Genomic DNA, 22,904 nt, shown 5'->3' on the forward strand with positions numbered 1-22,904 from the left:
GCGGCTTCCAATCAAGTGTTAAAAATAATACAGCATTAAATATTAAAAACTTCCCTAAACAGGCCTGCCTTCAGATGTCTTTTAAAGAGTAGATAGCTCCTTATTTCCTTCACATCTGAAGGGAGGGCGTTCCACAGGGCGGGCGCCACTACCGAGAAGGCCCTCTGTCTGGTTCCCTGTAACCTCACTTCTCGCAATGAGGGAACCGCCAGAAGGCCCTCGGCGCTGGATCTCAGTGTCTGGGCTGAACGATGGGTATACAGGACCGAGGTTGTTTAGGGCTTTAAAGGTCAATACCAACACTTTGAATTGTGCTCGGAAACGTACTGGGAGCCAATGCAGATCTCTCAGGACCGGTGTTATGTGGTCCTGGCGGCCACTCCCAGTCACCAGTCTAGCTGCTGCATTCTGGATTAGTTGTAGTTTCCGGGTCACCTTCAAAGTAGCCCCACGTAGAGCGCATTGCAGTAGTCCAAGCGGGAGATAACTAGAGCATGCACCACTCTGGCGAGACAGTCCGCAGGCAGGTAGGGTCTCAGCCTGCGTACCAGATGGAGCTGGTAGACAGCCGCCCTGGACACAGAATTAACCTGCGCCTCCATGGACAGCTGTGAGTCCAAAATGACTCCAATGCTCTTGGAACTTGTCACAAGGCAGCCTTCCCCAAACTCCCCCCCCCCCCGATATTGTGAACTGCAATTTCCATCAGCCCCAACCACCACAGAGATTCTTTTATCAGCCGTAGCAAAATACGGCCATGCTGTCTTGGGTTGATGGGAGTTGTAGTCCAAATGTCGCAATAAGCCTTGAAGGGGCCAGATAGGTCTGCAACATGTACCAGGGGTGTTTTTTTATTATTCTACTGTGTATCAACATGGTCATTCAATTTTGTGGTTTTTAAACTGTGTCTGTACTTGACTAGGAGCTCTAGGAAAAGGAGTGCTGAAGGGTGGGGTGGAAAGGGAGAGCTGGAAAGCTGCAGTTGATGCCCCTCCTTCCCCCCCAACTTGAACGGCTTTGATTTTCATATATTTATTTATTTTTATTTCAATATTTATATATTGCACTTCGGTGTAAAATATCACAAGGTGGCGTGCGACCTAAAAAAACCGTAGAGAAAGCAGTTATGAAATATCAGAACACTCCAGCAAAAGCTGGGATTAGACAAATCCCTTCCGGTGCTGAAAGCAGCATGGCTGTCTGAATATCAGCTGCTGAGAATCACTGCTGGGAAGAGCGCTGCTGCTGCTGCTGCTGCTGTGCTTATGGGCTTCCCAGAAGAGGCATCTGGTCTTCCGCAGTGAGAACAGGATGCTAGACTATATGGGTCCCCTTTGGCCTGTTCCAGCTCTCCTTATGCTCCTAATTCATTAGACAAATAAATAATAAAAATGGGCTTCAAATATTATAGCTGACATCTCTTTCTCCAAAATAAAAAAATTCCTTCCAGTAGCACCTTAAAGACCAACTAAGTTAGTTCTTGGTATGAGCTTTCGTGTGCATGCACACTTCTTCAGATACACTGAAACAGAAGTTGCCAGATCCTTCTATATAGAGAGAAGGTGGGGAGGGGTATTACTCAGAAGGGTGGTGGGAATGGGAGATTGGCAGATAGCTGAGATGAGCCTGTTGACGACTCTTATCTCTTTCTCCTTTCTCCTTCGTCATTAACCCTCTAGAGGGCTTTCCTCCAGGGTGCAATTCCACCTCCGCTCAAGGAAATTATTTGGAAGCCATAAACCTCTCCTTCAATGGTGAGTAGAGGGGAAAACATCTTGTACCACTCTAGCACTAAGGAGCCTTCTGTACACAGGCAGTGACCTGGCTCCTCCTCACACAAATGTCATCTGTTCTTACAGGATAGATTGGATTGGAAAGGCCAGTAACTAGCACAGTTCTGACTTAGGGGATAATTCAGTGGCATTCAAAGTTTCTGTCTTCAGGGGGATTTCTACCTTGTTGATTTATCTGCCAAGAAACCTCTGAGCATTTGGAATGGAATTCCTTCATGCTGCTGAGGACTCTTGTTTTATTTCTAGTGCACATGCTCTGTGACTGTGGGACGCTAGCCTAGCCTGGTGGGTTGTGAACTGAGAGTGGCCAATAGGAGGCACCCAATACTTACCTGAGTCTACACCAACCTTCCCCAATCTGGTGCCCTCTGGGCTACAGCTTTCATCAGCCCCAGCCAGCGTGGCAACTTTGTCTGCGTCTCACAAACAGCCCCCAATCCTCTTCTGTACATAAACACACACACACACACCCTTTTTTGGTTTGGTGGTGAATGACCTTGGAAATGCAGGAGGAGATTTTTTTTTGACCCACCTCTAGTATAACTGTTGAGGGTCTTCATTAGTAAAACCAGCAGATGCTTGACTCCAACGGATTGAATATCCAGTTCAGGACTTTTTAACTGTCTCGAACAAGTTTCTGTAAGCTGGAGAACTGCACGTTGTTGTTGTTGACCTGCCTTCACCCTAAGGTCCCAGGTCCTCAATTAAAACTTGATATTAAAAAAAAGAACCAGTTTAAAGCACCTTACAAAGTTCACATCTGAACTTTTAGCAAGCTGTTGTTAATGAGAGCAAATTGTCCCTTGATAGGCATATTATAGGGACGCGGGTGGCGCTGTGGGTTAAACCACAGAGCCTAGGGCTTGCAGATCAGAAGGTTGGCGGTTTGAATCCCCGAGACGGGGTGAGCTCCCGTTGCTCGGTCCCTGCTCCTGCCAACCTAGCAGTTTGAAAGCACCTCAAAGGGCAAGTAGGTACCTCTCCGGCAGGAAGGTAAACGGCGTTTCCGTGCGCTGCTCTGGTTTGCCAGAAGTGGCTTAGTCATGCTGGCCACATGACCTGGAAGATGTACGCCGGCTCCCTCAGCCAATAAAGCGAGATGAGCGTCACAACCCCAGAGTCGTCCACGACTGGACCTAATGGTCATGGGTCCCTTTACCTTTACCTTAGGCATATTATGTGTAAAAGATTGCATGTCCTTTTGCTTCTGACTTTTCCTGCTTTTAGTGTTCGACAAGCATTACATCAATCGAAACTTTGACCGGACGGGGCAGATGTCCGTAGTCATCACGCCTGGCGTGGGAGTCTTCGAAGTGGACCGGCTCCTCATGATCTTGACCAAGCAGCGCATGATAGATAATGGTAAAATGGTCTTAGCGGCAGGCAGTGGGAAAGGGCTGTGTAGTTCAGTGGGGAGAGTAGCCTCTTTGCAAGCAAAACCTCCCCGGCGGCATTTTCCAGGGAGGACCTGGGAAGAAGAAAGACTCCTTGCCTGTAACCCTAGAGAGTGGCTCCCTGCTGATGTCCACCAGATGTGGGGGCCCTTCTCCAGATGTTGTTGGTCTCCAGTTCCCATTAGGCCCTGCAGCCAAGCATGGCCAGTGATAAGGGATGGTGATGAGTGTTGCAATGCAGCAACATCTGGTTCTCCATTGCTGGGGACTCTGAGCCGGGTGGACAAGCAGCCTGACTCTGCCACATAAGCTTCCTATCTGTGTTCTTTCTCACTTTAGAGCATCTCCAAAATATAGAGATGACCTCTTTTTTTAGGCGTAGCGTTGAGAGTTGGGCCGTTTGGAAAACCAGATGGCGAAATCCTTTTGTTTAAGAAGCATCTTAAGTGATGGGTGACCAAGCGGGAAAGCTTTTCATTGCTGGTCTATGAGTGGCAAGGGGAGGGGCCAGTTCCAAGCCCTCCCCTCTCTGCTGTGGACCTTCCTTGTCCAGCACCAGGACAGCACGTGGCTATTAACAAACTCATCTTCCTCACCCTGCTTTGCTTGCTTCTGTAGGGATTGGGGTGGACTTGGTGTGCATGGGAGAGCAGCCCCTCCACGCCGTGCCCCTCTTCAAGGTAAGGCCCGTGGGGTCGTATACCTGTTTTCTTTCTTCCTCCTCCACCTCTGCCGCACCTGCCTGCTAGCTGTTTCCCTCCTCCAGCTGATTCTTGTGCCAGAAAAAAATCCAACCAATTAAATAGAAAGCCATAATTTTGCTTCCACACTACCGGCTCTTCAATTAAAGCACATCCTCTAGTAAGGGCTGAGTACATAGGGAAATAAAAGAGACTGGAGGTGGGGGTGGCAGGAAGGAAGGAAAAGGTATGGGAAAGGAACAAAGTGCTGAACACCTGCACCTGCCTAATTACCAAAAGCCAGGCTTGTTTCCAGGATGCCTGTTAGCCTCTATCTTTCTCCAAACTATTGAGGATTAGGAACTTTCCCCTCCTAAATCAGACTCCCTCAACATGGCGCCATTCAGATGTTTGGGGCTATAATTCTCATCTGCCCCAGCTAGTTTGGCTGTATGATTCCCAGGACTGGTGGGTAGTGCAAAGCATCTGGGGGGCACCAGGTTGAGGGAGGCTGTTTTAAATGTAGGCTAAAAAAATCTGGACCACCGGCTTCTGGGTTGAATCGAATGATTTCTGCTCCCATAACGTAACTTCTCCCTCCTGTACCCTCCCAGATCTGCTCCGGGGGAGGATAAGGGAACCCTCAGGGCATATATGGGGGGGGTGCAAGGGGTATGCTGTGGGGAGGAGAGAATGTTCTGCTGGATCCATGACTTCTTTAGCTGCAACCCTCTGTATCCAGTGCCAGATTCCTTTCTTGCAACTGTCCATTCCTGTGGATTCCCAGAATGCAGTACAAACTAGCTGCAAAAAGCATCCAGTTAACATGGTGCCTTTTCCAAACTCTTCTTCTCTTAGCTGCACAATCGCTGCAGTCCTGGGGACTCTCGCTTGGGAGATGACTACAATATACCACACTGGATAAACCACAGGTGGGTGTTTGAAGTTGGAACTGTGCAGCCAAGGCTTCACCTTGGGCAATGCTCTCTGCTTTTGGTACTTGAGAATTCTCTCTGCTCTCCCTCCCCTCTCAAACCTCAGCCCTGGGCAGTCTTGTCCTCAGCCTCCACTGAGTCTGCTCTGGTGTTGCTTCGAATCCCTGTATTCCTGCATTGCTTTTCTCCTTAAAACATGGAAGGGGGGTAGTTTTGTTCCCCCCTAATCTCAGCTTGTCATTACATGTGAATCGGAGATTGTGGGTTACAACAAACTGTGGCTAGTTTAACAAGCCAGATCCAGAAACCATGGTCTGAAGTTGAACTGTTTTGAACATGGTCAGTTTGTTGTAACCTGCAGCCTTTGGTTTATTAAGATCAGGTTGGAGATGAAATGCTACCACCGAGTCAGAAAGGAGATGGAGTGAATGTGCAAACCTGAGTCTCCCTTGGGCTTGATCCAGTTTGTGTGTGTAGTCGCCAAACCATGGTTTAGTGTTACATGCAAACAGAGCCATTGTCTTTCTTCTTCCCTTTTCCAGTTTCTACACCTCCAAAAGCCAGCTCCAGTGTAACAGCTTCACTCCACGGATCAAACTGGCTGCCAGGAAAGTAAGTGGGCTCTGTTAAGATGGGACTGCCAACCTTTTTTGGGGTGGGGACAGTGGGCACATTAGGAAGTTGCTGTAGTTACTAAACAGCTGTGTAAAAAAAGGATGAGCTAGGACAAGCAGGAAGAGCAAACCATCTGTCATGCCTTGTTGATTTTTGAGGAGCTATTTACTGAGACCTTTTGTGGGCGCCATAGGAAGTACCGGTGGGCTCACTGACACCTGTGAGTCCTACTTTGGCAGTTCCTGATAGAAGAGCATTTTCCTTGACTCACTTCCTCTCCCCACACCCTTTAGCCAAGTCATGTTGTCATAGTGGGCAGCTTTCCGAGTTCCGCATTGGTATGGGGTGGGGGGGGAGCCTCAGCCATCAGGGGTGATCTTTATTCATTTACTTTGGCTGATGCATGAAATGTAGCAGCTGCTTCTCTGTAAAAATGCAGTCGCCACAGGAAATTTCAACCTTGCACAATTGAAAGCTGGCTGGTTGAAGTTGCGTGAAATAATTGCATGCGTGGTGGAGACCTTAAAAGCTCCATTTGCACCAGGTTTTCCCAGCACAGAAATTACTTTTAAGCTCTGCGCCAAGCTTACTGGGCTCTAGAAGTCTGTTTCTCGACCTTGCTTGAAATGTAAGGAAAGTCGCATGGGGGTGATTCATATGGAACATGTCCCCCCTGTCCATGTAAATAAAATAACTCCTGTGTCCAGTCACTCTTCCCTGTGTGTACTCTGCTAGATAGCAGACCTGGCAGGAGAGCAGAGCGCAGCGGTCCTGCGTCCGTGTGAGAAAAGGGATAAATTACATCCAGAGACAGTTCGTTCTTATCTCTAGTAGCGTTTATTTACAAAGGAGTAAATCCATCGGAAGCTTCAGCCATTTCCCTGTGCTTTCCAAAGGCACTCTTGCAGCTTCTGCTGTGTGCTGCGTGTCAGTCAGAAGTGAAAGCACTTCTCTGAACGAAGTTTTAACCCTGTCAGTTCCAAACTCCACACCCCCAAATGCATTTGTACTGAAGGCTTTTAAAACAGTAAGAGTTCACAAAGCTCTTCAGTGTGAGATATTTGAGGGGTGTGTGTGTGTGCATTGGGTGACTGCATGACTTGTCAGAATATTCCTGGTCTGAATCTTATTGCTTGTAATGCAGTGACCGTTCCATGGCCAAAACTAACTTAAGTTTCCAATGCTTTCTTTCCTTTGCCATTTTTCGTGCCGCTTGGATTCCAGCCGCAGAGTGAAAAACTGAAAAGCAGCAGGGATGCCTGTGAGTAGTGATCCCAGGTTGTTATTGTGAAAGGGTCCTACCTCCATTGATCGTTGACAGATTGGGTTTATATCCTCCAAGGTGGCAGACGCGTTTTTCCTCCTTCCCATTTTATCCTCACAACAACCCTGCAAGACAGATTCAGCTGAGAGGCAGGGAACCGGCCCAAGGTCACCCAGTGAACTTTGTGGCTGAGTGGGGATTTGAACCCTGGTCTCCCAGGTCCCAGTCTGACACCCTAACCACTACTCCACGCTGGCTGTTAGAGGCAGTCAATGCCTCTGAGCACCCATTGCTGGGAATCCCAGGTGGGGAGATAGCTGCTGTTGCTTTCAGGCCCTGCTTCCAAAGAGGCATCTGATTGGCCACTAGGAGAACAGGAAATTGGACCACATAGGTCACCTTTCGTCTGTCCCAACAGGGGAAATTCTTTTTTTTATTAAAGATTTTCTTGATTTACAAAAGTGTGTGCAATGTCTCTCTCTCTCTCACCACAGAGCCTAGGACTTGCCGATCAGAAGGTCGGCGGTTCGAATCCCTGCAACGGGGTGAGCTCCCGTTGCTCGGTCCCTGCTCCTGCCAACCTAGCAGTTCGAAAGCATGTCAAAGTGCAAGTAGATAAATAGGTACCACTCTGGTGGGAAGGTAAATGGCGTTTCCGTGCGCTGCTCTGGTTAGTCGTGACCCGGAAGCTGTACGCCAGCTCCCTCGGCAAATAAAGCGAGATGAGCGCCACAACCCCAGAGTCAGCCACGACTGGACCTAATGGTCAGGGGTCCCTTTACCTTTAACATTTTTACAAATCAGTTTCATTTGTTGAGATATTAGGAAGAAAAGGGGGAAGGGGGGAAGATGGGTGGGGGTGGGTTCGGGTGGCGATGTTTCTATTTTACTTACTATTCGTAGGGTTTGGTGTCAGCGTTGCTCGTGCAGGTTCTTTGCTGTTCACTTGTGTTCCTTTGGTGGTGAGAGAGGTTGGGGTTGGCCTGGGTTGTGGTTGTTCATTTGTGGTTGGCTGTGGTGGTCTTTGTTTTCATGTGTGAGTGGGGTGGGTGGGTGTTTTGGATCAGGTTAGCCATATTGATTTGGATACTGTTGGCGGATTTTTGTCATTGTCTTGTTGGGCTGTGTATGTGATAAAGGGGAGCCGTACCGGGGTGAAGGTGTCTTCTTCTATTTGTCAGCCGGGGAAATTCTCACGCTGATATTATACCGTTTTGCCCAAGAACGGAGACCAGGTTCTTAAAAGCTGCCCCAGTCAATAACGTGCTGTTACTGCCTTCCAGCTTTGGGAGCCCCGAAAGAGACAGAGAACGCTCTCCCCATCCAAGTGGATTATGATGGTTACGACGCCCAGGTTTTCCGTCTGCCGGGGCCATCCAGAGCTCAGCGTTGTCCCATCTTCAGGTAAAGAAGCTTGCGAGGCAACGAGCCAAATTGGATGGTGTGCTTGTGAGCCATTACCAAACGAATCTGGAGCAGCCTTTGCAAAGGAGGGAGCGTAGATCAACACACACACACCCTTCCCCATCAGCTTCACACTTCTGCTGGACCTCCAGCCTGCATCTGCTGTTTTAACCATGAGCTCCATCAAAGCACACCTGGAATTCCCCATTTCTTCTTCCTTTTTTTAAAAAAACCTTCATAATCAGCTTACTGTGACTGGTTAATTCAGGGGTGGGGAACCTTTTTTCTACTCTGAGGGCCACATTCCCTTCCGGGCAGCTTGCTGAGGGCCATGTGCAGAGAAGCAAATGCTACCTTTGTCGATGTAGGCTTATTTCTGAACACTTAACACCATCAAAGTTTTCAGGAGCACACCTCAGCCAGGCAAAAATGCTTAGGATGCAAATCAGGGCCCGCGTGGCCTGGGGAGCATTCCAAGGGCCAGGTAGAGATTCTGTGAGGGCCACATTTGGGCCCCCGGCCTGTTAAGTGACAAAAGGTCTTTGTGACATGACTGGAGCTGGGCCTCTGCTCTCCCTTCCACCTGGTGCTTTTTGCCAGCAGGTCTGTCCGGGAACGAGAGAGCCGCCCCCGGAAAAGCTCCAGCTCCTACGACGTCTCCTGCAGTCCTTCCCTGCAGAGCCGGCCTCTGCCCCCGGAAGAGGTGAGGAGCCAGGCGTCGGACGACAGCTCCCTGGGCAAGATCTCCAACATCCTGATGATCCCCCGCCAGCACCTCCACCTCCAGTACGAAGTCAGCAGCTCCTTGGGCTACACCAGCACCCGAGGTCAGGATGAGGCCTGATGTGAAGCGGGAGCATTTCATTCCTTTTGAACGTATCGTCATTTCATTTCTTCCTGTGGATTATTTCATTAGACGTTGCCTGCGTGTGTCACCTCCCAAAACATACAGGTTTCAGAAAAAAAGAACATATTTTTTAAGGGGGAAGGCGGCATTTGAAAAAAAAAATTATACAGGCAATTCTCATTTTGCACGGGGGTTACATTCTGGACGAAACCCCCGTGTCGGCAGAGCAAGCGTAAGCCCACTCTGTCCCTTTTCGTGTCCTTATGAGGTTTTTGTGCTACTTCTGGGTTCAACGCTGTGCACATGTGCACAATTGTGCATCATTCAGACATGCCTAAACCAGTCGTTGCCTCTAATTGTTTTGGTTCAGACCATGGAACCCTTTACAATGATCGACAACACATCCTTTCCCTCTTAGAATGCTTTATTATTAAATCAGTAAATTTCATAGTTGCATCCTGTATTTCTTTATTGGCGATTATTACAGCTTATCCTTTGTGGGTTAAACCACAGAGCCTAGGACCTGCCAATCAGAAGGTTGGCGGTTCGAATCCCCGCAACGGGGTGAGCTCCCATTGCTCAGTCCCTGCTCCTGCCAACCTAGCAGTTCAAAAGCATGTCAAAGTGCAAGTAGATAAATAGCTACTGTTCTGGTGGGAAGGTAAACGGCATTTCCGTGCGCTGCTCTGGTTCGCCAGAAGCAGCTTAGTCATGCTGCCCACGTGCCCCAGAAGCTGTACGCCGGCTCCCTCGGTCAATAAAGCGAGATGAGCATTGCAACCCCAGAGTCGGTCACGACTGGACCTAATGGTCAGGGGTCCCTTTACCTTTACCTTTACCTATCCTAAATATATATATATATATATATATATATATGCAGGTTTTGGTGTCCTCGGGTGTCTTCCCGTGTAAAAGTTGGGGTGTCTAGGCGACGTTTCGACGAGGTCTCACTCGTCATCTTCAGGCTGGTGCTTTCGGCTTCTTGTTACTGGAACAGAGCTCTGTTCCAGTAACAAGAAGCCGAAAGCACCAGCCTGAAGATGACGAGTGAGACCTCGTCGAAACGTCGCCTAGACACCCCAACTTTTACACGGGAAGACACCCGAGGACACCAAAACCTGCATTCCTGTACCCGTGAAAATCTACGAAAACATATATATATATATATATATATATATATATATATGTGTGTGTGTGTGTGTATGTGTGTGTGTGTATATATCCCTTACTTTTCCTTTCATTTCTCTCCCCCCCCCTGCCCCCGAAACCTGTTTGTAGATTGTTCTGAACTGTCCCCAGAGAGGCCTCCTCACTTCCTGAGCCAGCCTTCATCCCCTTGGCTCATGGCACCCCTCCTATCTCACCTGCTCCCTCTTAAGTGCCCTTGTCCTCCTCCTCCAAATAACAGCACGTGGAGTGGGCGGCCTACTTCTCTGGCCCACTTATCAAATCATTTAAGGAGGTCAGCATAGTTGGGGAGCCCCTTGGGACCCCCCCCCCCTTACAGCCTCAAACTGTGGAAAAATTAGCGGCTGTTTTCCCAAGTGGATTTATTGTCTTATCATAGCAGCTTCTTTTTTAGGATCTCCCTTTTAAAACATCCCTGTGAGGTCCAGCATTCTCAGGGGTTAGGTAGAGAGCTGGACTTGTCTAGAGGGACTTTTAAGATTCAGGCGACCTTGAGCAGGTGGTTCTTTCTCAGCTTCAGGTACCTAAAGCCTCACCGTGGCATTTTGAAGGCAAAAATATATAGCGAGAAGAAGCTAAAGATCTTGTTTCTTGCCGCTGCTTTTAGTTTAATTGTTGGTTATTGTAATCTTGCATTTATTTTAATCTTTTGCAAGCTGATTTGGGTGGTTCCCTTTCGGAGGAGGTAAATACAGTGGTGCCCCGCAAGACGAATGCCTCGCAAGACGGAAAACTCGCTAGACGAAAGAGTTTTCCGTTTTGGAGGTGCTTCGCAAAACGAATTTCCTATAGGCTTGCTTCGCAAGACGACAATGTCTTGCGAGTTCCTGCTGGTCCCCCCCCTTTTTCTAAGCCGCTAATCCGCTTATCAGCTGATCCGATCAGCAGATAAGCTGCTAAAAGCCGCTAATAGCGCTAATCCGCTAATCCTTCAATGGGCTTGCTTTGCAAGACGAAAAAACCGCTAGAGGAAGAGAATCACAGAACGGATTCTTTTCGTCTTGCGAGGCACCACTGTAGAGTGCACATTTGTGCATGCATACACAACGTCGTCTAATAACTGGCCTGAAATCAGAGATCTTTGATTGAAAATGTCATCTGTGGACAGCCAAAGAACTGCCTGTGTTAAGACTGGTGCTTTCACTAAAATAATTCTGATTAAGTTAATTCACTGAATTGGTTCAAAACTATCCGAATTGCCCCTGCGAGTAGTTCCTATGTTTTCCAGGTAAAGTGAACATGAATTAAGTTCCCTTTCTGTGATTTTAAATTCAATTTAGTTTTGTAACCATTGCATTTACCATTTTTACCAGTTTGAAGAGTTATGCTGCTGTGTAAGCTTAAAGGTTGCAAGGAAAAATAAATACGACAATCATTCATGTTTAATAATAATAGGAAAAAAAGATGCTAAAGAGCACTAAGTAATTAAACAGCACCCTCTGGACTTAATGATTTTTCTTATTTCATAAAATTGATTTTTTTAAAAAAACAAAACAAAACTTGGTTTGTTAAAAACAAACCAACCTCAAAGCGGTTTAAGATCATTAGTAAAAACAATTTAAATGTTCAGAAAGTTAAAACCAGCAATAAACTGAAAGCACATCAGCCATTCTAGACATCTGGGTAGGCTCAATAGTCAGGGAGTTCCAAAGTGCAGGTGCCGCCATACTAAAACATAGATGAACTTGGGTATGTTGCCTTCAAGATGGGTCCTCCTCTCCCCCCACTTTTGCCTGGGCTGGCAGAGCAAAGATGTTTACATGCCTGAGTCAGAAACGCCACCCACCATTCGTGCCCCTCAATGGGGCACAATCTCCTCTGAAGCTGTTCAGAGTAAGCCTTGTTGGGGTTAGTGGGCGCTGTGCAAAAGCACCCTGGTTTGTGCCCAGTGGGTTCAGTCTGTCCGTTTCCCATTACAGTCCCACCCACCCAAAAAAATCTGTGTGGGGCATGTGTCTTAACTGGCTGCTTGGTAGGTTCCTTTTGTGCCTGTCGGATTCTCCCAATTGACGGGAAGTTTTTGTTGTCGTCATTTCAGATGCCCTTGAGAATATGATGGAGTCCCAGCAGCGAGACTCCAGTGCCCCAGGGAGATTTCACGTCGGGAGTGCCGAGTCCATGCTGCACATCCGTTCGGCGGGGGGCTATGCGCCGCAGAGGGCCCTCATCAACCCCTTTGCCCCCTCCAGGATGCCCATGAAACTCACATCGAACCGGAGGCGCTGGATGCACACCTTCCCCGTGGGTAAGGAGACGGAAGGCTACTAGCCACTTATTGTGGCAGAATGATTATTTGGGACTGCAGCTTCCACCGACTCTAGCCAGCATAGCCATGTTAGCTGAGGCTGATGGAAGTTTCAGCTCAGAACATCTGGAAGTTACTAGGCTGGGAGATGCTGGGCTGGATCAGGGTTTCCCCAACTTGGGTCTCCAGCTGTTTTTGAACTACAACTCCCATCATCCTTAGCTAGTGGTCAGGAATGATGGGAATTTTACAGTGGTAGCTCGGGTTACAGAAGCTTCAGGTTACAGACTCTGCTAACCCAGAAATAGTACCTCGGGTTAAGAACTTTGCTTCAGGATGAGAACAGAAATCGTGCGGCGGCAGCGGGAGGCCCCATTAGCTAAAGTGGTGCTTCAGGTTAAGAACAGTTTCAGGTTAAGAACGGACCTCCAGAATGAATTAAGTTCTTAACCCGAGGTACCACTGTAGTCCCAAAACAGCTGGAGACTGAGACCATGGGTTAGATGAACTCTTGGCCTGGTCCAGCAAGGTTCTTCTTATGTTTGGTTCAGGCTATTCATGTGAAAGATTGCACCCCTTTGGCAAACTGCACATTTTTATTTTTTTAAATAATATTTATTACTTTTTCAACAATTTAAACACTACCAAAAAAAAGAACAATACAATACAATACAGAAACACTACTTAACACTAACACACTAAACTAACAAAACAAAACAAAACAAAAACAGGCAAACTGCACATTTTTAGACTGTGGCAGGAACAGCTCAGGGGACGCAATGCAAACTCGGCCACCTCTGTGTTCGATTTGGTGGGAAATTGCTGCTTCAGATGCAATCTTGTGGCGTGGAGAGTCAGTGTGGAGCGTGGGAGGAGATGGTTGGCAAATCAAGTGATAACTGAATCCTGTGCTTGGGCAGGTCCTTCTGGAGAAGCCATCCAGATCCACCACCAGACGCGTCAGAACATGGCTGAGATGCAGGGCAGTGGGCAGAGGGACTGGACCCACTCCTCTGCAGAACTGCTGGAGCTGGCCTATCACGAGGCAGCCGGGAGGTGAGGCTGCCCAAAGGGAACACATAGGGGCGCTTTCCCCTAAACCTACAACCAAAAGTGGGTCTCGTTGATGGAGCTTTCAGGCGTTGGGTTCATAGGAAGTCTGATTCCACCTCAAATTACTCTTTTTTGGGGGGGGGATATGGTTTTTTAATTTGATTTTAAGAAGTATAAACATACAACAAAAAACAGTTCCGAATCCAAATATCGAGATTGCTCTGAATCTCCTGACTCCCCCCCCCCCCATCCCTTCCATGGATCCTAACAATATGTTTTTTACAACTGCGTACCAATACTTATCCAAATTTTTAATCCTTCTAAATTTTCCATACTTTCCATTACTTTACAAGTGTGGTTAAAATCCTGCTAATGTTTTAACCTGTTTACAATGGTCTTGTAAATAAATTATAAACTTTTCCCATTCCTTGTTAAAGTCCTTGTCTTCTTGATTACTGAGTTTCCCAGTTAATTTTGCCATTTCGGAATAATCCATCAACCTGGTTTGCCATTCTTCTCTGGTCGCTACCTCAAATTACTCTTCTCTTGGCCTTTGCCTACAAATGTTTGGGCTGCAGCTCATTCTGCATTTGTAAGAACTCGATCTTTCAGCATGGCAGCACATACACTTTGGAACTCCCTCCCTATTGATATCAGGTAGGAGGAGCCTTCACTGTACCTTTTTCAAACACCTGCTTAAAACCTTTTTTAAAAAAAACACACCTTAAAAGCCTCTCCAGACACATAGATGTTGACATGCTTTAATCTTCTTTTACTGTTATCTTTAAAAGCTTTCCTTTCCTTCTCTCCAGGCATGGAGTTGCTCACCATCCAGATGATGGCACTTCCTTCATGAGTTTCAGTGGCATGGAAGATTACTCTAACCAGCTCACTGGCAGCCATGCCACAGGTGATAACGGTTGGCACGAGGCGGGTGGTGGGCGGGCTTCGGTGATGATGCGGGCCTGTTCCCAAACTCACCCATAACATACACCTGTCTGGGCGTTCGTCGTGGAAGAGCAAATTGCAGGGACCGTGAGCATTATGTCCCTGCAGTTAGTGCCCATGTGGTTAAACTGTGGAATAATAATAATAATAATAAATTTTATTTATATCCCGCCCTCCCCAGCCAAAGCCGGGCTCAGGGCGGCTAACAACAATCAAATAATCAAATAATCTAACATTCTAAAACATTTCATTATAACAATTAATTAAAATCAAATTAATGGCAACCATTAAGCAAAGTTCTGTGCAGGTTGCCAGAGGAGGGAGTCAGGCTGGGCCCTGACCAAAGGCCTGGTGGAACAACTCTGTCTTGCAGGCCTTGCGGAAAGATGTCAGGTCCCGCAGGGCCCTAGTCTCTTGTGACAGAGAACTCACTCCCACAAGAGGCAGTGATGGCCACCAACTTAAATTGCTTTAAAAGAGCATTAGACAAATCCATGGAGGAGAGGGCTATCAATGGCTACTAGCCATGACTGCTGTGCTCTGCCTCCACAGTCAAAGACAGCAGTGCTTCTGAATCCCGGTTGCTGGAAGCCTCAGGAGGGGTGAGGGCTCCTGTGTTCGAATCCTGCTTGCTGGCTTCTTCCCATTGGAGGATCTGTTTGGCCACTGTGAGAACACAAGGCTGGACTAGAAATGTTCTGTGGCTCACGAAAGCCCTCTCTGCACCTCCTGTCATGGCGAAGGTCTCTCTTGTCGGTGAATTTCTACTCAATATTGATCCAGAGTAGATTCCAACGTATAGTTAGCAAAGTAAAAACTTAAGACACGTTGCAGGATTCCCAAGAAAATAGACCAGAGGCAATTAATATTTCATCCAGCAGAGCTTTACTGCTACTGAAGGCAAATGAGCATAATGGTCACAAGCCCAATACATTCAGGATTTGCACAGTCCATAAGAAATCCAGTTGCAGCAGACTTAACTTAAACTTAACAATAAATAATAATAAGACTAAAACCTTAACACTAAGCGTACTATATACAGAACACCACACCAGAAGGAAAGAGAGATGGAAAAGACTGAGACCCAGGCCTCACTATTATAGTCAGCATGACCTTGACAGAAAGATAACAGAACCAGTTTAAACCAGCTGTGCTCTGCTTCTCTGGAGGAATAACCCAAACATCATGAACCTTCTGCTTGTTTTTTTCACACAGACACTCCCAGAAGCTTCCAGAACCCTTTTGAATTTATTAGAATGGGAAAGATCAATACTCTCTGTACTAAGAAATGCAAGCTGATATCTTTCCCCTTCTTTCAGGAATGAATGCCCGAAGCCAGAACAAGGACTCCCTGGAGAGCGCCGTCTCTAACTCTCCAGATCCGAGTAAGAGCAGTGATGACAGGGTTGGGGAGGAGGAGGTTGGTCTGTGTAGATGAGGGCAAAAGCGGGAGAAGCACTTCCAGAGTCCCAAGGGCTCCCGATCGCCTCCAGTTCCTTTTGCTCCCTCTCTCCAAAGGGGTAAGTTTTGGGATAGGGCTTTCCTTCCATCTGGGATTTTCCCATACAGAAGCTGTGGGGACGCAGTCCCACACAGGAAGGCTTCTGGTTGCTCAGTGACCGGATCTTCAGCTGTCGGGAACATCCCAGAATATTTGTCTGAGAGCGAGCAACACTAACCACAGCATTTAAATAAATCTGCCTGGGTAAGGGAACTGGGGGACGCGGGTGGCGCTGTGGGTTAAACCACAGAGCCTAGGACTTGCTGATCAGAAGTTGGCAGTTCGAATCCTCGCGATGGGGTGAGCTCCCGTTGCTCAGTCCCTGCTCCTGCCAACCTAGCAGTTCAAAAGCACCTCAAAGTGCAAGTAGATAAATAGGTCCTGCTCCGGCGGGAAGGTAAACGGCGTTTCCGTGTGCTGCTCTGATTCGCCAGAAGCAGCTTAGTCATGCTGGCCACATGACCCGGAAGATGTACGCCGGCTCCCTCGGCCAATAAAGCGAGATGAGCACTGCAACCCCAGAGTAGGCCACGACTGGACCTAATGGTCAGGGGTCCCTTTACCTTTACTTTAAGGGAACTGGTGCAAAGGGTTGTTTGACTGTCTCCTCATTTACTATCTGTGAACCTTGAGCAGGGCAAATGTATTGTTAGACTAATGAATGTTGACCTGTGAGAAGTTGGGGGAGGCAGCATCCCCCTCCTGGGACCTTATCTTCTCCCCCTGGCATCCCCGTCTGGGTTGCTGGGTTCACCATGTCTTAATTCTAAGAACAGGGTGACATACTTAACTGGCTTTTCTGTTCCCGCATACAGGAAAGCTTTCTCCTTGACACACTTGAGTGCCTTGATATTGAATCTTTTAGAAGGCAGACGTGATAAAGTTGCTGGACAGTCCTTGTAATAATGAAGAGGCAGTTTTACATCTCCTTTCCAAATGCAGCTTTTATTGAGGAGGCTTGGAAGTGAATGGAGAAAACTGCTCTACCCCCTTGCACAGACTTTGCCATGTTGCCCGTTCAGAGTCCTTTGTGGGACTGTTTTATCGGAGGCCTGCGATTCTTCAATCACAGAGTCAATTGCAAAATTCTTAAATGGAAGGATTTTGCTTAGGCGGCCTGTGATTGTTTTTTGCGTTTCCCCCTCAGAGAGCTGTGAAGGCTCTTGCAAATTGCAGCCGTTCTGGGTGGAGACCAGAGCACAGTCTGTGCCCTGGGATGGAAAGAGGGAAGCTAGATTGCTCATGCTCTGGAACCTGAGTACAATTCCCACTCCACAATGAAAAACTTTGGTCCTAGGGCTTGATCTGCCTGCCATTTAAAAGTTGGTCTCCGTGTAAATTTGCCTTCTGTTTGGATTTATTGTGCCCATCTTCTGTGATCAATAATATCTGCCAAGCCCAGAGTGTCTTGCGAGGCTCACTCCGGTGCAGGAATTTGCCCTTGATGGCTTAGCCTTGGAACATAGGTAGGACTTGAGGGAAGTCTCTGAGCATGTGTAGAGTGCTTTTCCCTCATGGATGTGGGAACCAGCCCAAGTAGCTGCTCTGACAACCCTTGTTAGCAGGAGATGAGCCCCAGGAACCCTCTCCCGGGTGCAGATTCCATTCTCCCCGTAGATTGGCTTCTGTCATTCATGCTGTTGAGCCAGACTTACACATCTCGAGTGTGGGAGAGAGCACTATGGGGAAATGAGTCCCCCATCTTCGTCTCCTCCTTCTGCACCTGTCAGCTGGCTCAGAAGGTGCAAAGAATGTCCTGCCCTGGCCACTAGGCTGGGGATGCAGAGGGGCTTTTGGCCGAGAGGAGTCTCGATGGAGCCCATGCCTAGAGTGTGGAGCAACTGGCGGCTTTGATCCTGTGAGCTCTGCTTCCTTGGAAGCTGCTCCCCTTTAGGGGGAAATGGGGAGGCATTGCGCCACCAGCCATATCCTCCCATGTCTGCCTGCCTTCTTACTGGGTGGCTCTGCCTGCCTTTGGCCTGGGTGCCACCTACCACTGGCCTCCCTGCCCATTCCACCCACTGGCAAGGGTCACCCCAGCAAGATCCCCTTTTTCACTATTCCCCCAGATCCCTTCTTACCTCCCTGTGCTGCTCATTCCTTCCTTTTAAATTTTTTCCCATGCTTCCTTTGCCTTCTGCTGCTGCTGCTTCTGCTGCTCTAATGAGTGTGCAACTTCTGCTGGGTGCAGGCCGCTCTGCTGCCCTCTCTTAGCCCTCCTCTCTTTCTCTGGCACTTTGACACAGGAGGGAAAGGGTCTTCGCCCTCTCCTGTTCTGGGCTTGGAATACGGGTGTTGTCCTGCACTTCTTCATTCATTCGCCTCGGGATGCTTTTAATAGCTGTTGTTTTTTAATTCCTGCAGCTGCTGTATTGGTTCGAGTTTACAAATCAAAAGGCGAATTGAACTGTTAATTAACTTTATTTTTATTCCCAGTTGCATGATGGGAGTGAATCGGCATGGCCACTGTGTTGTTTAACAAACTCTGTCTTTCTTTCCCTACCTTCCTCCCCTCTTCCTCGACCCTTCCTCCCACCTCATTTTCCCACCCTGAACAATTTTCATTCTCCTGCCCCATGCAAATCTATCTTTTTCTTTCTTTCTTTCTTTCTTTCTTTCTTTCTTTCTTTCTTTCTTTCTTTCTTTCTTTCTTTCCTTCCTTCCTTCCTTCCTTCCTTCCTTCCTTCCTTCCTTCCCTTTTCCCATTTTTTGCTTCTGTGGCACTTTATTCTCCTCCTCCTCCTCCTCCTCCTCTCTTTTTCTCTCTCCTTCCTCCCTCGCACTGATGCCCAACCCAACCCCATTGCCTTCCGCCCGGTGACGAAACGAGGCAGTTCTGACGCTGTCTGCTCCCCCCGTAGTGCCAGGCTTCTGTTGTACAGTCGGGGTGGACTGGAAGTCTCTTACCACGCCCGCCTGCCTCCCCCTCACCACGGATTATTTCCCGGACCGCCAGAGCCTTCAGAACGACTACACCGAAGGGTGCTATGACCTGCTGCCCGAAGCAGATCTGGACAGGTATGCGTACCCTGTGGCTGAAATCGGAGAGCTGTCCCTGTCCCATTGGGTGCTTTGGGATGCTGAACTGGCTGGGCTAGGCTGGGCCTGGTCACCAGTGGCTGGAGAAATGGCAAGTAATTGGGAGGGCAGGGGGGTCACGGCCAGGCCAGCTTCTTCCAGGTAGTGCCCCTGGTGGGGAAAATGAGAAGAGCCCTGCTGAATCAGGCCCATGGCCCATCTGGTCCAGCCTCCTGCCCTCACAGTGGCCAATCAGATGTCTTCTTCTGGGAAACCCCACAAGCAAGACTTGAACAACAAGAGCCCTCTCCCCTCCTGGGGAGGCAGACCATAGCTGTCATGACTAGGAACTGCCAGTAGTCCTCTCCCCAACAAATTTGCCCAATCCTCTTCCCCCCCCCCAATTTTTTTATTCATTTTATAACACAAATAAACAATACAAATGTGAAGATTTTTATGGTAAAAGTAAGTGTGATAAAGGGGCGCGGATGGTGCTGTGGGTTAAACCACAGAGCCGTAGGACTTGGCGATCAGAAGGTCGGCGGTTCAAATCCTCGTGACGGGGTGAGCTGCCGTTTTTCGGTCCCTGCTCCTGCCAACCTAGCAGTTCGAAAGCACGTCAAAGTGCAAGTAGATAAAGAGGTACCGCTCCAGTGGGAAGGTAAACGGCAGGAAGGTGCACTGCTGTGGTTCGCCAGAAGCGGCTTAGTCCTGCTGGCCACATGACCCGGAAGCTGTACGCCGGCTCCCTCAGCCAGTAAAGCGAGATGAGTGCCGCAACCCCAGAGTCGGTCACAACTGGACCTAATGGTCAGGGGTCCCTTTACCCTTTAAGTGTGATTAAAAAATGGTTAAAAATTATGATACATGAAACTGCTAAAGATGAGGTAAAATGAAAATCAGACGGGGGGACTTGAGGAAGCTCACCTAACAATGTTTAGAAAAAATAAGGATAAGACAAGAATTTGTTTGTATGCCCAATCCTCTTTTAAAGCCATCCAAACTGGCGGCCATCACTGCCTCCTGTGGCGGCATGTTCCACAGTCCAGCTATGCACTGTGTAAAGGAAGACTTCCTGAATCTTCCAGCCTCCCCCTTCATGCAGAAAGCCGTCTGGTTGGCTGCTGTGGGAAGAGGGTGGTGCCTGATTGGCTGCCTGAGGTAGGGACAACTAACTCACTGCCCGCCTTTTCCCTTCTCAGGAGGGACGAGGAAGGTGTGCAGATGACGGCCCAGCAAGTGTTTGAGGAGTTCATATGCCAGAGGCTTATGCAGGGCTACCAGCTCATTGTGCAAAGCAAGCCTCAGAAGCCGCCTGCAGCCGTCCAGCCGCCTCTCAGCAGCAGCCCCTTGTACAGCAGAGGTGAGAGCCTGCCCAAGACCCTCTCTTCCTCCTCCTCCTCCATTTTAAGGAGGGAGATTAATGAGTTCAGATTAGCCCTTGGTTGACTTGGAAATGCAGTTGAGCAATGGTGGGAGACCAGCCCTCTTCCCAGGCTATGCCTGTGCAACACCCCTCACCAGCCTTGCTTTGCACCCTCCTGGAGTGTTTTTGCCTGGCTGGGATGTGTCATTGAGCTCTGATTGTGTCTCTGGCTTGCCGGATGGAGGGGAGAGATGGTGGCGGTGCATGCATGTGTAGAAAGCAGCCTACTGTACAGAGTTAAAATGCTTCTGTGTTTTTATTGCTGCAAACCACTTTGATATATACCGTATTTCTCGCTCTATAAGATGCACCAGACCATAAGACGCGCCTAGTTTTTGGAGGAGGAAAACAAGAAAAAAATAATTCTGAATCTCAGAAGCCAGAACAGCAAGAGGGATCGCTACGCAGTGAAAGCAGCAATCCCTCTTGCTGTTCTGGCTTCTGTGATAGCTGCGCAGCCTGCATTCACTCCATAAGACGCACACACATTTCCCCTTACTTTTTAGGAGGGAAAAAGTGAGTCATAGATCAAAAAATACGGTATATATATTTATTTACGATATATTTGATATATATATATATATATATATATTTACGATACCCTTCCTACAAACCAGGCCTCGTGTCACGAATCCGGGCTGAAGAGGAGGACCAGTACTGGCTGAGCATGGGCCGCACCTTCCACAAAGTGGTATTGAAGGACAAAATCATTACCGTCACTCGGTATTTGCCAAAGTGAGTAACTTCGGCAGCCTTAGATCAGGAGTGAGGAACCCTTTTTGGCTCTGTGGGCCAAAATCCATCCTTTCTTCCTTCTGTCAAATCTGATTGAGAGGTGGGTTGTGCCACCCACCTGTCAGAATCCCTCGCATGAGGTTTCCAGGTTTGGGAACCATAGCGCAAGGGGCGTTGCCAGCCATACACTTTCCAAGCCTCCCACGCTTCTCCTTTCCATCTTGGATGACGGAACAAGTCCCTCTCCTACAAGGCACAGTGTTTGGTTCGTTATATATAGGGGGTGAGGTGATCTTCTGGGTATTGATCTTCAGATGGAACTCTAGTGCCAATGTGGACTAGCTGCTTGGCTTTTAAAAAAATAAGAACAAAAAAGCTTGTGGGTTTGAGCTGCCAAGGTTTTCTCTGTTCTCTTTAGGTATCCGTATGAATCAGCCCAGATAAACTACACCTACAGCCTGTGCCCTTCCCACTCTGACTCTGAGTTTGTCTCTTGCTGGGTTGAGTTTTCCCATGAGAGGTTAGAGGAATACAAGTGGAATTACCTGGACCAGTACATCTGCTCCGCAGGTTCAGAGGATTTCAGGTAAGTGCTGAGCAGCCTTCAGTGACCTGGTGCTCTCCAGGCACGTTTGAAATTCACCAGGCGCATTTTGCACCTGGCTATTGGCCACTTGCGACCAAGTGAAGATGCCTGAGTGCCAGGATGGTGCCTGACGTCTCCACCATCTGGAGGTGCTTGCCTGGGGATCCTTGGATTTTCCCTGTTTTCACACACGTAACAACACATCCTATAGAATCCTACCTGTGATATTTTATCTGCATGATCGGAACAAATTTCAGGAACCAAAAAGTTGCATTGAAAAATAGGACTTTCGAGCCGTCCGGCCACAAAATGGCAACAAGAACTTCTGTTTTGGCAACTGGTTTAAGGAGACATTTGGTACCTAGCTTATATATCTGAGTTTTTAACACTGATCTCCAGCTGTGTCCGATATCAGTTCCTCAGAAGAATAGGATGAACTCCTAAAGCAACATAAAAGTGTTTCTTTTGATACTTTTAGGCTTGTTTTCTCCTAGTTATTTGGGCAATTGGTCTGTGTCTGGCTGGCGGCTCCCTATATTGCATGGAAAACGTACTTGTGTTGGATTTGTGTGTGTTCTGCTTGTGACGGCTCTGCATCTTTTTTAGTGTAACAGACTTGTTTTATTTTGTTTTGTTTTTAAAAAAGAAGCCCACAACTCTGGTCTCCAGAGCGTGGCAGCAACCCAATACAGCCACTGCAGCTCCTGCATCAAGCTTGAGAAGGAGATGCTTCAATGAGGATCTTCTTGTGTGCAGCCAGAGGGAGCCATGTGGACCTCTGGGCTGCAGGCTGGCCAGCAGCTCCTTTGCATGGTTGCCCCACATGTCTAGGAAGCATCCCCTCCTGGCACCCAAACTCTGAAGTAGCATGAGAGTTTGGCTCCTCCTTTTCTGCCAGGCTGCAAGGGGTGAGCACAGATGGGTAGGAAGAGGTGTAGAAATCTGTAAAGTATGTTTGCAAGGTTGGTTGACTGATACTTAACTCAATTTGAGCAGCTTGGCAGACGTTTCTGTACATGACACAGAATCGGAAAATTTTAGAATTGGGAAGGGTCATCCTGCAAAGCAGGAATCACGGCCAAAGAATCCCTGACAGATGGCCATCCAACTTCTTGTTCTTCTCCAGTGAAGGAGAGTCCACCACCTTCCAAGGGAGCTTGTTCCAGTGTCGAATGTCTCTCACCACCTGGAAGTTCTTCCTAATCTTTAGTTGGAATCTCCTTTATAGTGGTACCTCGGGTTACAGACACCAGTGTGGTGTAGTGGTTAAGA

At 48.1% G+C, this 22,904-nt stretch overlaps 1 protein-coding gene across 10 annotated transcripts in view; it reads left to right on the forward strand.

The window, feature by feature from the left end:
• The window catches only part of DEPDC5 (DEP domain containing 5, GATOR1 subcomplex subunit), a 55,016-nt gene that overhangs the window by 12,394 nt on the left and 19,718 nt on the right, over positions 1 to 22,904 (forward strand). For 5 of the 10 annotated variants that reach the window (XM_083478431.1, XM_083478434.1, XM_083478438.1 and 2 more), the window contains exons 14-29: positions 1,680 to 1,754; positions 3,021 to 3,155; positions 3,806 to 3,867; positions 4,726 to 4,799; positions 5,345 to 5,414; positions 6,642 to 6,678; positions 7,965 to 8,085; positions 8,689 to 8,912; positions 12,159 to 12,365; positions 13,286 to 13,421; positions 14,231 to 14,328; positions 15,686 to 15,751; positions 18,729 to 18,885; positions 20,088 to 20,248; positions 20,929 to 21,046; positions 21,465 to 21,632. In XM_083478431.1, coding sequence (XP_083334557.1) covers positions 1,680 to 1,754; positions 3,021 to 3,155; positions 3,806 to 3,867; positions 4,726 to 4,799; positions 5,345 to 5,414; positions 6,642 to 6,678; positions 7,965 to 8,085; positions 8,689 to 8,912; positions 12,159 to 12,365; positions 13,286 to 13,421; positions 14,231 to 14,328; positions 15,686 to 15,751; positions 18,729 to 18,885; positions 20,088 to 20,248; positions 20,929 to 21,046; positions 21,465 to 21,632 — 1,909 coding nt within the window. Of the gene's footprint in view, positions 1 to 1,679; positions 1,755 to 3,020; positions 3,156 to 3,805; positions 3,868 to 4,725; positions 4,800 to 5,344; positions 5,415 to 6,641; positions 6,679 to 7,964; positions 8,086 to 8,688; positions 8,913 to 12,158; positions 12,366 to 13,285; positions 13,422 to 14,230; positions 14,329 to 15,685; positions 15,752 to 18,701; positions 18,886 to 20,087; positions 20,249 to 20,928; positions 21,047 to 21,464; positions 21,633 to 22,904 lie in introns of all 10 variants that reach the window. The other 5 variants (XM_083478430.1, XM_083478436.1, XM_083478432.1 and 2 more) reach the window with 1 other exon arrangement.

The sequence above is a fragment of the Podarcis liolepis genome (assembly GCF_965112155.1).
Source record: "Podarcis liolepis genome assembly, chromosome: 15".
Lineage (NCBI taxonomy): Eukaryota > Metazoa > Chordata > Lepidosauria > Squamata > Lacertidae > Podarcis > Podarcis liolepis.